General features: G+C 35.3%; 1 protein-coding gene across 22 annotated transcripts in view; it reads right to left on the bottom strand.

Moving 5' to 3' along the window:
* Positions 1-13,609, bottom strand: part of SLC4A10 (solute carrier family 4 member 10) — a 289,593-nt gene that overhangs the window by 15,215 nt on the left and 260,769 nt on the right. For all 22 annotated transcript variants that reach the window (XM_072751727.1, XM_072751726.1, XM_072751733.1 and 19 more), the window contains 4 exons: positions 10,994-11,245; positions 9,678-9,746; positions 4,331-4,504; positions 3,395-3,517 (listed from right to left, as the gene is read on the bottom strand). In XM_072751727.1, the coding sequence (XP_072607828.1) occupies positions 3,395-3,517; positions 4,331-4,504; positions 9,678-9,746; positions 10,994-11,245 (618 nt within the window). The remainder of the gene's footprint in view (positions 1-3,394; positions 3,518-4,330; positions 4,505-9,677; positions 9,747-10,993; positions 11,246-13,609) is intronic.

Raw genomic sequence — 13,609 nt, 5'->3', positions numbered from 1 at the left:
GAACTCATATAAATGATTGGATGCGACATATGTTTTTTCCAGAATATTTGATTCATTATCTCTAAGTGACTTTGCTAAATTATTATAAAATACAGAACTTTCGATAGAGTAACTTTGGATTTTGAAGATTATATCCTGGAGACATAGATACTGTGGTTTTAGAAAAGGCCTTCTTTCAAATTTTAGCATATATCAGAAGGGATTGGACGCCTCATTAACACAGATTCCTGGGCCTATCCATAGAGTTTTGATTCAATAGGTCTGGAATGCGGTCTAAGAATTTGCATTTCTAACAAGTTGCCAGGTGTTGGCTGAAACAGCAGAAGTCCTAGAACTATACTTTCAAAATCACTGCTTGATGAAGAATATGCTTGCCTCACTCTAAGATTCAATTAGAAATAAAATTTGCCCATGTAATAATTAGGCCATGCTTCCCCAACCCACAATCAATTCTCATCTTTCTTAGCAGTAAGACCTACTCTGTAATTTGTTTAATTGCACTTGTTCTTAGTTTGCTTTTGCATCTTCTTGGCCTTGCTCATGATCCTTCCTCCCTCAGATCACAAATCTCACTTGCCTCTTTTTGTTTTTTCCCATAGCATATATGTTAGAGTGAACCTCCCGTAAACCAAGAAGTGTCAATATGATCACTGCCCAGAGCTGATTTTCCAGGATTTATCTAACATTAACTGCCTTCTACCCTCACCCAGGAACAAACATTCTGCTGGGGCTTTCTGCTTTTAACAGCAGCCCTTTTGTCAAATGTGTACAATGTCCTGGAGAATATTTAAGTAGGAAGGAAAGCATGTTGGTACTCTGAGCACATTTGGACATCCAGAATTTGATTCTGCAGTCTTCCCTTTACACAGAGCAATGTGCAAAATGTCAGGGTTCCAATATTCATTTCTATCCTGATTATAATCCTTTCTTTCTAAAAACTGAAGCATATGCATATGCATATGCATGAAGTACATGAAAATTTGGAACAGAAGCTCTGCGACCTTGGACTGGCCTGTGTAGCTATTTATTCTGCTTAACTCATTATTGAATTTTAAGGTCAAACTAATGTTTTCTCAATGCCATAAGACCAGAAATGGGCTACTGATAAGAAAACCCTGGAGGATAAAGGTACAAGCTTGTAACTATCATCGAAAGGACAAGAGGTGAGCCTACTTTAAATTCGAGTCTCAGGGAGCTGAACATTTTCTGCTATTTACCATCTTTCCAGATCACAATCAAAGTTACTCAATTAATTTGAGCAATTGCAGAAATGCGGCATTTCTGGAGAACTTATCCATTTACCACCTGAATGCACAATTTCTCAGAAGACTAAGCCTTGGTATAAGATGCCACAGTAAGAAGATCACATCCATCAGGAGTCCATAGCCTCAAGAAAATGAAATACTGAGATCTGAGTGACCAAATAGAAAACTAAGCAGAATTTAAGTTCTAGCGCAATCCTTCTTAAATCTTCCCGTTCACTATACTGATCATACACTTTTAGTAACTAATTCCAAGTTAGAAAGTGAACATCTTTACACTTCCTTTTGTTTCGCCAGTTATCAGATGGAGAATTATCTCTCTTTGCACTGGTCAGGACTATATTTAAATATTCAATAATGAATTGGGTCTTTACTGTGTTATTGATTCCCTTGTTTCTTTCCATGCACTGAGATTCTCATGAACAGATCATCACACAAATCTATCTCAGACAGGAAATCAAAGCAGGAAAATAAAGCAAAATTACATTTATAAGATAATGCCTTAGTATACTTAATAGTATTCTCGTTCTCAGAAAGACTGAAGGGAAGCTCATGGTCAATGAGTTTTATATTCAAAATAATCTCTGGAACTTAGACTTTCTTGGGAATTGTCTTCAACCTGCATAATTTTAATTACGTCAAGTATGGATAATTTAAGCCTGCAGAATTTTTATATTCCAGTGTCCATCTTATTTCCATTCAATTTATACCAAATTCCGTCATATTGTTCTTGAACAGTATCTGAGGACAATAGCAAACCTTGACTAAAGCCCTAAAAAGAAATATCCTAGTCAAGGCATTATTTTTAAAAATCTCTCATACTTCAATAAGAATATGTCAAATAGAAAAACAAAGAAATAATGGTAATTTTATAATATGGTATTTTTAGCGTTGTATTGATATTACTAGAACTATGTTTCTAAGCATTCCTTCTACATTATTTGGGAAAATTGAAATGATTGCGCAAAATTAAGATATATCATCATGTTCAATCTCTAAAGTGGGAATCCATTGTCAGTGATGGGATGCTATGGAAAAGTAAAGGAATGCCAGCCAGTCACATATTAGATAGTCATATTTGTAAAAACATCTGAGGAGAAATTTCATTAGACTCTGTGGCCTAATCTGGCTTCCCCTAATGACTGAGTAAAACCTAGGACCATTGAAATGTTTGTAAACAAATTCCCCAGAGGAGAGAGGACTATATACATGGTTTGAGAAACTATGCTGTAGACAGGAAACTGAGCACATGTACAGACCACCGTATAGCAGAAGGAAAAGTAGGAAGAATTCTCACTAAATATTTTCTTTCATCTTCACTTACATGGAAATATTGTTCTTCTGTTCTACAATCAATGGGCTCAATCATTCTGGTAAAGGGTATGTTGGTCTTTTTTTTTTTTTTTTTTCATTTGTACTCTGAGTAGTTTTATAGGAAGCACTTTTAAAAAATATTATGGTTACTAGCCTTCAAAAGAGACCCAGACTTACACATGAGCTTTAAATATACCATAAAACTTCAATCATTTTAATGCATAAAACAAAATAGGATAATTCAGTAGCTCACAGAAGTAATTAAATCCCCACACATTCTCAAACCCCATTTACTCAATCTTAAATCACTTTGAAAGTAGATCAGATCAACATAAGCATTTCTTCTATTTCAAAAATAACTACTTTTATCTTTTGATTAGAATTAGAATCTTGCCATCAAAACTTTGTTTCCCTAGGAAAATACCAACAGGAATACTGTCTCTCATTCCTTCTCACATATTCAGTCAAAAAGCAACCACGGTGGGGCCATACTTTGGAAATACTTAAGCACCAGTAAGGTTCTGCCATTGACAAGGGAGAGAATAAAAAAGCAAAGCTCATGATTTGGATAATGAAGAAAAAAGTGTTTGCATATTTCACAAGGGCTTGGTTTTCTCATACAAGATCTGTACTCTCTGTGTGTTCATGTTTCAACTCTGATTTTAAGCATTTATCTTCCAAACATTAAGAGGCCACCTGTGGTTGTTAGTAGCCACTAACTAAAGGTAAACACAATGATTTGGTTTTGCAAAGAGCTGTTACTGTGCAAGTGTTCCATTTGCCTCTCTTTGTAAGACATTGATTTCGCTCTGACTTACTTCTTTTTCAGCATCTTCTAGTTTCTTTTTCTTACTCTCAGGCATTAAATCATCCAACCAGCTGAGTTCTCGTTTTGTAAACAAAAAGTCCATCAATTTTCTTACAAATACCAAGGCTAACACCTGAAGCAAATAATAAAATATTTTAAAACAGGGAAAAATAAAAATGGGAAAGGTAGCTTTGTTGTGTGGCTTGTTTTGTTTTGGTTTTGGTTTGGTGGAAATAAGTCATTTTCAGTTAAGACTGAGATTAAAGTGACATTTGAAGACATGTGTGTATAATAGACCTTGTAATTTTGCATCCTTCATTTCCTTTTCTTACCATGTCCCCAGAATAATAGCTTTGATTTTACCCAGTAAAGGAGTCACTTAAAGAAGCCATCTCAAAAAAAAAAAAGAAAGAAAGAAAGAAAGAAAGAAAGAAAGAAAGAAAGAAAAGAAAAACCTACAAAATATATTTGACTGTTTCTCAAATAGATGTAGTTAACAGTTTGCATCATTTTAAATGAACATTAAATCATTTGTATCTGTGCTGATAGTACTTTAAATTATTTATAGTCATTCAAATTTGTTACATTTTTGTATTTGAAATTTATCTGAAATATTTAATGAAATTTAATTTTTAAAAATCCCCTAGTTTTTCAGATTTGCTAGTATATCTTTAATGTTACATTTTGAAAGTTTTCATTTTTCCACCCAACTTCAATTCATTCAAGCCACTATGAATTTTCAGAATGACAGAGTCAAAACTAATATGAACCACTGAAATTCACATACAATCTCAAATCCTATGTTAGCTTTAGTAGCTAAAGTTTACATCATTGTTTTCCATAATCGTTCAAAATGACTCTACTGTTCCAATTTCAGGTTTATGTGTTTCCAAAGAGAGCAGAAAAATCAGAGGAGGAGAAAAAAGTTGACTTAGAAGTTTCATACCATCATGGGAAAGACAATAGCAGCTCTTGAAACTTTTATTATCCACAAAAGGCCAAGGCAACTCATCTGAATAACTGTGAAGAGATGGACTTTTCGAAGTGGTACATGCCTTAGGTATATAAAATCTGGCTGATGTTTTGCAGGCATCCAGAAGAGCTTTATCCTATCAAAGAACTAAAAGATAAACAGACTAAGTTGCTTTTTACAGACAATAAAAGTAGGACAAGTAGATGTTTAATATGGTCCAAAGTATCATACATCTGGATCACACTTGACAGTTGGACATCAGGACAAGGAGATTGTTATGCTCTGTGTACACTCTCAAAAGCAGTTTCAGTTTCATAATATCCCACATTTATTAAATATGGAGACAGGCTATAACTTAGAAAAGTTTAAAAATATTAAAGCCAATGTTAAACATTGCTACCCGGGAGAATGTAGCCTTTGAGGGACAACACATAATCCTCATCCTCTTTCTCATTATCACATTACGAAGCTCTTCCTCTTATTTGCACACTGAGCACCATGGTCCATTCTCCATCCTCTTCTTTCCTGAAAGACCTCATCCACACCATGGCTTCAGCTTTCACAGGCTTGTTAGAGACTCCCAGACCTAGGTCTCTACTTCCCCCCTCTCTCTCTCCAGAGCTCTCCACCCACATCCTGCTGCTGAGTGGGATGTGTTGACTCTGCTGTTTTGGCCTCGCCACAGTGACCCCCAACAAGGTTTTGAGTCCCTCTTTACAAACACAAACAGCTTGGCCACAAAGATTTAACCTAGATGAATTACTGTTTATCGGCAGTATTTTCCAGAGCTAATTTTGTTAATTTGATTTCTTGTTCAATTTCTTCTAGTGCGCTGTCAAACTAGTTACAATTTATAAAATAGCGTTTTATTAAAATTATTTTCATCTGGAACAGTTATTTCTGTTTAAATTTTACCACGAAGACAGTACAATTATTTTTGGACTATATAATGTTCCGCTTTTGATTTTGATTTTTATCTACCAAAGCAAATTTTCTCAATTCAAATTTTATAGATTAAATTCTCACAAGAAGCTTAAAGCTTCGATCACATTTCACTCACTAACAAATTAGGCTGTATGTTACTTTTATGTAGACCATTTTGTTGAATTTTTATCAGGCCGATTTTTTATAGTTTCCAATGCTTCTGATAAAAAGTGATTATTTAGAAAATGATGGTTTTAATCACTGTCAGTTCTATTCCATACCTAGTCCTATATCTATTATGCATCTTCAAAAGAATGATATTTGATTTTATTTCTTGGCTAACTTATGAAAAAAATTGTAAGAAATTCTCATCAAATATTCCAAAATTACTCTAATATGCTGAGGGGCAAATATCCATAGTGTTAAATGTTAGAGTTGAACATCCTTTTTTTAAACCAAAACTTGTCTGTGTGTGTGTTACGTGTGTGTAATAGGAATCTCAAACTCAGCATATCCATCATTCCTTCTGTGTTCCTTGATTTATGATACAGCCTGCCTGACCTCCTTTCTTCCCTCAGTCATCTAAACCAGAATCATACGTAGCTTAGTTCATCCACTGTTCATGTATTTATTTATATTCATTAATGCCTTCCAAAATCATTTATCAAAAACCTTCTAGGCAAGTACCAAGTGCTGACTTTCTTTTTCTTGGTTCATCCTTCTCCATATTGTCTCCAAATATTTCATTAGGTCTTCTTATTCCTATCTCCTAAATATCTCTGTAAATTACATGTCATTAAACAAACAAAATTTGGTGATTGGTGGAGGTGGGAATAGGGGAGAAATAAAGTAAAATCCTCTGGCTTATAACTGAATGTTTCAGTTTCTATAGAACTCGTTTTTCCCAGCCACCATTTCTCCATTTGGGAAGCTGTTATTGCATAAGTGTACTTCAGTGTGTGGGTGCTTCAATTGTTATTGTCTAAATGGCACATTTGCTTTACTTTGGATTCCTGAAGTGTTGGAATGAATATAGATGTGGTTATATATCTGAGTACAGAAACAGCATTCATAAGAACACTGTGATCTGTTTTTTCTGCCATGTTGCACAGTGAGAAGCCTAGATAATATGTTTCATAATATTGCCAAACAGTCAGGTAGCATATAGGCTCCTTCAACATATAGGGCAACTAATTAACATGCCCCTTCGATTGTTGGCACTCAGCACATGCATATTACTACTCAAGTAATGATAATCAGGATATATATATCCTGAGTTTTACACTTAACTTTCACCTTTTCCTAATATCAATATTCCATTCCCCCACCCAGTTGGCCACAAAACCCCAAATAGAAATTTCAACTTCCTGAGTTTGGGGTTCACTTCAATTTTCACTAACCTTGTATCTCAGTGTGAGACCCAGCTTACCATTTCATTTGTGCTATTTAATACTCATTATACTTTTCTCATGGGACGTTAATAATGTTTTCCTCAATTTTCATTTGAGAGATTCACACCCCAAATAATTCCAAAACTTGACATTCTTGTTTAGTTCTAAACCTCATGGGTATAAAATCATGTGAGTGGAATTAGGGGGAAAAATCTGTTGCAACCTATCAAAATGATTTTACTTTGTTTCTTAAACTTCTGCTGCTGTATTTATGTGAGCCTGGGGCCTAATAATAAATACTTTTCACTTACAGATGAAATTAGTACTCGTGGAACTTTTGCCAAAGGCAAAAAAAAAACAGTAAAACAAATAAACAAAACCTCTTCAGTACTCTTCTCTGCCTTACCAAACCAATTCTTTCAAAATACACTTTTCATACATTTTCATACTTTTCATGAAATTATAAATGAACAAATTACATCTAATTAGAGTAAAATTTAAATGCATAACACACTTCTCAACCATTTCCCTCTCCCAAGTAAATTTTACCCTGCATCAGAAGAGCAGTCATAGCATCTATTTTGGGTGTCCAATGAGCTTTCAATGACTTCATATTGAAATTTTGCTTCAGTTCTGACATCTAGTAGTTTCCTAAAGCTGAGGTGCTTTGTCTTCTCCCAAAGTGAGAAACTGCTTGCTTGTTCATTCCGGAAGAGAGTTCCCGTGCTACATGTCCTCCAGTGTCAAGAGTTTACCTAAGCTACCCCATGGTTTTGCTGCCTCGGCATTCATTTTCTTTGGCTAAGCAGCCTGTGGTCACCTGGATCAACACTAGCTCCTCATGTAGGCACTTGTCCTAGATAATAGCCAGCAGGGTCACAAGTAAATACAAGTCCCTAAGACAACTCCCCCAAATGTCCTTGCGATCAACAGTCTCCCCTAACTCCCAGGGCCTTCCCCTTCTGTGCTCCTTAGATAAGACCCTCATGGGGCTTACCAAATCCCTGCTGTTTTTATTTGAGTTGATAAATCAGCCATATACCAGGAACCCCAAAGCGCTCCATCCACAAATCGTAATAAAGGCACATGGCCCAGGTCTTGATTCTTTCTGTCTGTGCTCTGCCTTGACTTCCGCATACGGCTCCTTAAGGTGTGCCAGGTACTTCCTCCAGGACTTGTGAGTAAAAAATTATCTATTTCAATTTCTCTTGTCATCTATCCTTGAACTACAGCTTGCCATCCAGCACCCTGTGCCCCCACTTAACGTGTATTAATTTGACAAATTCCTAATAGCCAGGTGACTTTTCTTTCATGTCTCTGAATGACAATGAGACTAGCTGTGCCATAGAAAAAGCAGTAATTTATGTTTTCCTTTTGGTCAACAAAAAGTAAACTACTTTACAATAAATAACCCTCAAAATTAGTCTCCTTTCAAGAAAGTGTAAATATTGTAGATCAATAATGTTCAGTTATAAGACAAGATATTTCAAAGGCAAATTTAAGTAGAAATCTGCCTTGGTCTTTATGTGGCTTTCTTCTCCGTGTCTCTGAGCTCATCTTGAGAGATCCATAACTAGTCCATCTTCAAGAGTCTATATTTCCAAATAGTGTCACATCCTGAGATTGCAGGTGGACAGGAGTTTGGGGGAAATACTATTCAAATCACTATAGTATCATGAGCATGAACAATTCACCAACAGCCTCTGCAAAGATTTAGAATACAATCGTGGTCATCTTAAAATATGTCCACAAATTCCTCAATACTGTTCTTTTCAAGAAATGAAGTCTAATTTCCCTCCATATGTGCAAGCTGGACATAATGATTCACCTCTAACAAATAGAAATAAATGGAAGTGATCGTGTGTAACTTTGGAGACTAAGTCAAAAGATACAGTGACTTCACCCTTACTCTCTCACATTGCTCACTCCGATGGAAGTTAGCTTCCAGGTCATGAGGGCACTAAAGTGTGGCAAAAAACTGAGGCATCCTTCCAATAGCCACAGAGGAACCGACGCCTTTTCCTACAACTGTGTGATAAGTCTTTTTGGACAAAGGTCCTCCAGTCCTCTTCAAGCCTTCAGCCCTTGTCCACATCCTGACAGCAACCACATGAGCCATCTTGAGCCAGAATCATCTAGCTAATCTGCTCTCAAATTCATGGTCCACACAGACTGTGAGATAATGAATGTTTGTTGTTTAAAGCCATTAAGTTCATTGTAATTTGTTATGAAATGGTATATAATTTCTTAATAGAAAATGAATACAACTATATTTATTTAACCAATACTTTCTTAAACAGATAATAAGTTTTCCTTTATATTTTGAAATTGCCTCACCCTATACCTTATTTTTAGTTTAATTTTGAAAAAGACTTCTATAAAGTTAATTGTATAATAATAGAAAAACAAACATAAAAGGAAAAAAATTACCCAGGATCTCACTACCCTAATACATTGTTTTTATTTCTCTACTTTCCTTCTTGGTCCATTCACATTCACAGCTTTAAAAACCTTTATGGTAGGTTCTGACGTTTCTGCTCTGCATTAAGCCATAAGCATTTTTACCATGTTTTATGGCCGTCATAATTACCAATCTTAAGTGACTGTAACATGGACCACTTAATTATTTTACTGCTGATGGATAATTGGGTTATTTCCAATATTTTGATAGTATGTGTTACAATGAACATCTTTGTACAGTTCTTCTTTTTGCTCCATATACATGACTACAGTATCAAAGATTAAAAGCATTTGGATATATTTTGAAATATACTGCTATTAACTGTTTTTTTAAGAGGGTTCTAAAGTCTAAACCTTATACAGTTTTAATATAACTTATGGTAAACAAAAGTACCTTAAAATTATGAACCAGTTGGAAGAAATTTAACTGTGGTCTGAAAGCTGCTCCTCAGATGATGTCTTTTCCTTAGCTATCACATGATTTAGCACCAATAGACTTAAGATAAGTCATCACAGATGTGCGTGGTTTACTGTAAGCAATTTACCTGAATTCCCTTTAGGGATGAAGCACCCATATAAAGAAACACTCCATATAGCACTGGCATGGGAATGAACTGTAAAAGGACAATTGGAGAAAAGATACAAGTTATTTTTAAATAACTCGTCATGCGATTTTTCACTTACCAAAGAGAAACCCAGAAAAATAAATATTTTAGAAGCAATATAGGGCAGAGCCAGAAGTCCTGGGTTCAAATCCCAGGTCTAGCATGTTTTAGCTGCATAACCTTAAGCTAATTACTTAAGCTCTCTGTGTCTTAGTTTCCCCATGTGTACCTAAAAAGGGATGGTAATAGTAAGGTTGTTACAAATATTTAATAAGTCAAAACCTATAAAGTACATATAAAATACATAATAAACAATAAATATCAGTTATTATTATGTACTTTAAGGAAATTTGAATTTTGTTTCACAATGGTAAGATATTTAGATTAAAGGTGAAGAATGGAACTAACAGCTAGATGTTCTGACAGTATGCCAGATATTTGCAAACATGTGGACTGCTCAGTTCTCCTCATTTTATTGGAAGAGTTCAGCATAATTGTAGCTATATAATTACTTATATAACATAGAAATTAATTATTGCAAATGTCCTTGCATAAATGATTAAATATAAGTAAGCTTGTATAAATGATTAAATCATTCCATTAGAACTTCCAAATTATAGGCAACTAAAATGAATTATAATTTAAAATACAAATGACATACCTTGGTAATATATGCCAAAATTCTATGACAAAATAATTACTCTTTAATGCTCTTCAACATGGATTCAATTATTTTAAATGCAAAGAAAATAAATATATACAATGGTGATGATGTCCATGCAGTACATGGAACATTTCATGGAACATGTACCATACAAAACTGCATATGTGGCCATGACCATTACGTGGCTCATCTGTGCACCTCTATCTTATCCTGGGTAATGTTAACTGCAAATTCATCGGACAAGAAAATAGAGACTTTATTTCACGTAGGCCTGCAGTGAATTCAGGTCACAAATCAGTTAGAAGTAATGAATCACTTTTCCCTATAACTTGGTAACTATTTCAAAATTATGGTAATAATTAATACATCAAATTTTACTTTCCCTGGCTAAATTTCTTCTGTATTTAAGGATTCCAAAATAGAGCCCATAACTTCCCCTGTTAAGTTTTATAAACATGGTAAAGAAATCCATCGCTTTTGTCACATGCCGTAAAATATTTGCAAATTGATGGCTTAGATTCAAATGGAATTTCTTAAACAATAATAAATATATTGTGCCCTCTCTCAACTTCATAAAGGCAGCTTTCATTACCTTCAGAATACTGGTCATAAAGACTGACGAACCCATAAGAATAAAAATCATAAGCCCAGTAACCCTTTGCTCCCGAATGCCAAGAAACTTGGGCTGTTCTCCTGGAGCTGAACATTCTGATTCCAGTTTTAAGCTGTTGACATGAGTGATGGACAGGACAGTAGCAGCCACAAACCACGGCAGGCCCATGATGGAGCACACCCCAAGCATGACAGCCACCATCAATAGATCCAGATGGTACCCACAACCTTTCTGTTAAAAGAAAGAAAAGAGGATTCTCATAGGAACTGAATTTAGTATAGAGACAAATGACACCACCACCATGGAACAGTAAGAATAGAAAAGAGATACTATCTTGAGTCTTAGACAACTGATTCTAAAATGCAAAATAAATTAAAGATAAAAAAGTAACAGTCTGAAAATATATAGTCCACTTAAAGAAAAGTTGCAGATGTTCCTATTACAATTATGATTACAGTGACTTCAACCTACTTTAATAGATTTAATGTATGTCTGGGCTAATATTACATTAGTTTCCATTCTATTTCTGTTGGATAATTAAAGTCATTATTAAATACAATCACTTCTCTTAGTTTCCTTAAATAGGCAAGGTAACTCACAATTCATATATCTACTCATTCATTATTAATTCATACAAAAAATCACCCAACACCATATACCAGGCATCAGGTAGAAAACAAAGAGAAAACAGAGTAAGGACTGTCTCCACAACAGCATCAGATGGCCTGAATGTGAATAGAAACCACTTCCTGACAATATTTAAGAAGCCTTTCATATCAGATCTCCTAAAGAGAAAGTCTTCTTGAACACTGCATTTCCAATTGTCCTCTTTTGTCTCAATGGGTGGGTGTTTCAATGTCTTACTGGGAAAAATAGTATCATGGAATCTAAGCTTCTTTATACACACCTATTTTTATCTTAATCCAGCTCTTGCTGTCTATCTTGTTCTCATTTGTTTCAGTTTAACATTAGAAAAATTTGGCCTCTTCCTAAAATTAGATTTGTGTTTTCTCCCTCTCTGTGATCCTACTCCACTATCACTGACCTCCAGGTATTGCAAACTTCAGTGCTTTCTAGGACCAGGTAGGAAACATAATTGAGAAAAAACAGGGGGGGGGGGCACGGGGGAGGCCAGGGTGGGGAGGGTGTGTGTGGGGTGGAGATGTAGGAAAGTGAGATTGCTCTCTGCGAGCGGATGAGTAGCTGAGGGCTGCCAAGGAAAGACACTGAGGGGTGATTCCCTCTCCCTTTACCCCCCCATAGGGGATCGGCAGTGTAAAGCCTCAGAGGTAGCAATCGGCCTGGCCTATTTTATGTCCCAACTCTTAAGGACTAATTTTATGAAAGGCAGTGTAACACCGTGGTTAAGGGTTTAGGTTCTGGAGATAGGTGGCCTGGGATCAAATGCTGCCTCAACCAATGACCTTGGACAAATCATTTAACCCTTTGTGCCTCTGTTTCCCATCTGAAAAAGATGACAGTGATAACAGGGGGCACCTCATTGGGCTGTTGGGAGAATTAAATTATTTAATTTTGAAAATTATTCAGAACAGTGTCTGATATACGAAGCACTCAGTAAATGTTACAGACCATTAGACTCTGGCAATTGAACAGTAAATCCTTATTGATACTCATTTGTTTCAAGGCTCTTCAATAAAAGTCTTATGTTTCTTAAGGACAGGTCCACATGTCATATAATTTCTCAGTATTTTATAGTTTTTAATACAATCATTGGCACACAATAAGCAATCAATAAGGTACAGATTGGCTTTCTTAGAGGTAAATATGCATCATTAAAAGATCTTTCAGAATCAGGTTTAAAAATTAAAATTTAAAATAAATTTAGCCGTTAAATTTGTTATTATGAATATAAGCAGAAATTACCAATTCTTCTAGAGGATTACTTTTGATTTTTTTTTACAGGCAGTTTTACCCAACTGCAAGCAGTTTCCAGTTAATATAAAAGCTCATAGAGCCTAGAGTGTGAAACATACTGAGTGTTTGTTACATATTTGACAGTGTTTCTTTTCTGCTATTTTGTGTTGTTAATTATTTTATTAAGAAAAAGTCTTTAAAAAAAAGAAAGAAAAATACTCTTAAAGTCAGTTGTACTTCCTTTCATTTCTGCTTACCCCTGCCAAATTATAAAAGTCCAGAAGACAACAGTGAGGAGAACATGACAGATATCCACAAAAGTACATTTTCCTCCTGTTGTCACCAATTCAGTAGTGTCCTTCCTTGGGTTGGCTTTCATCAGAGCAATATTCCAGTTCACCAGAACACCTAAATTCAAGTTCCCTCATGAATATGACTCTAGAAATTTTTTTTCCAAGTAACTCAGCAAAGATTTTTATTACTGAGAGCTGACAAAGTGATTCTTCTCTTTGGCTGTCATGCCTATCAGCTAATAATCTGGGTACAAAGACCAAGAAGAGAAACACTCTGGTGCCAACTTAACCAAAACAGCATAGGAAGAAGCTTCACCAGGGCCACACTATGGTCTTCTAGTCCTTTTGAATGAACAGTTTGGAAGATGTAGCTGCATCCAACAGAACTCAAATTTTGTCCCTTTAAAGGAGCATGTCCTAACCAGCT

Source organism: Vulpes vulpes, chromosome 3, assembly GCF_048418805.1.
Source record: "Vulpes vulpes isolate BD-2025 chromosome 3, VulVul3, whole genome shotgun sequence".
NCBI classification, from domain to species: Eukaryota; Metazoa; Chordata; class Mammalia; order Carnivora; family Canidae; genus Vulpes; species Vulpes vulpes.
Note: the sequence above shows the minus strand (reverse complement) of the source record. Positions and strands in the feature narration are given on the sequence as shown.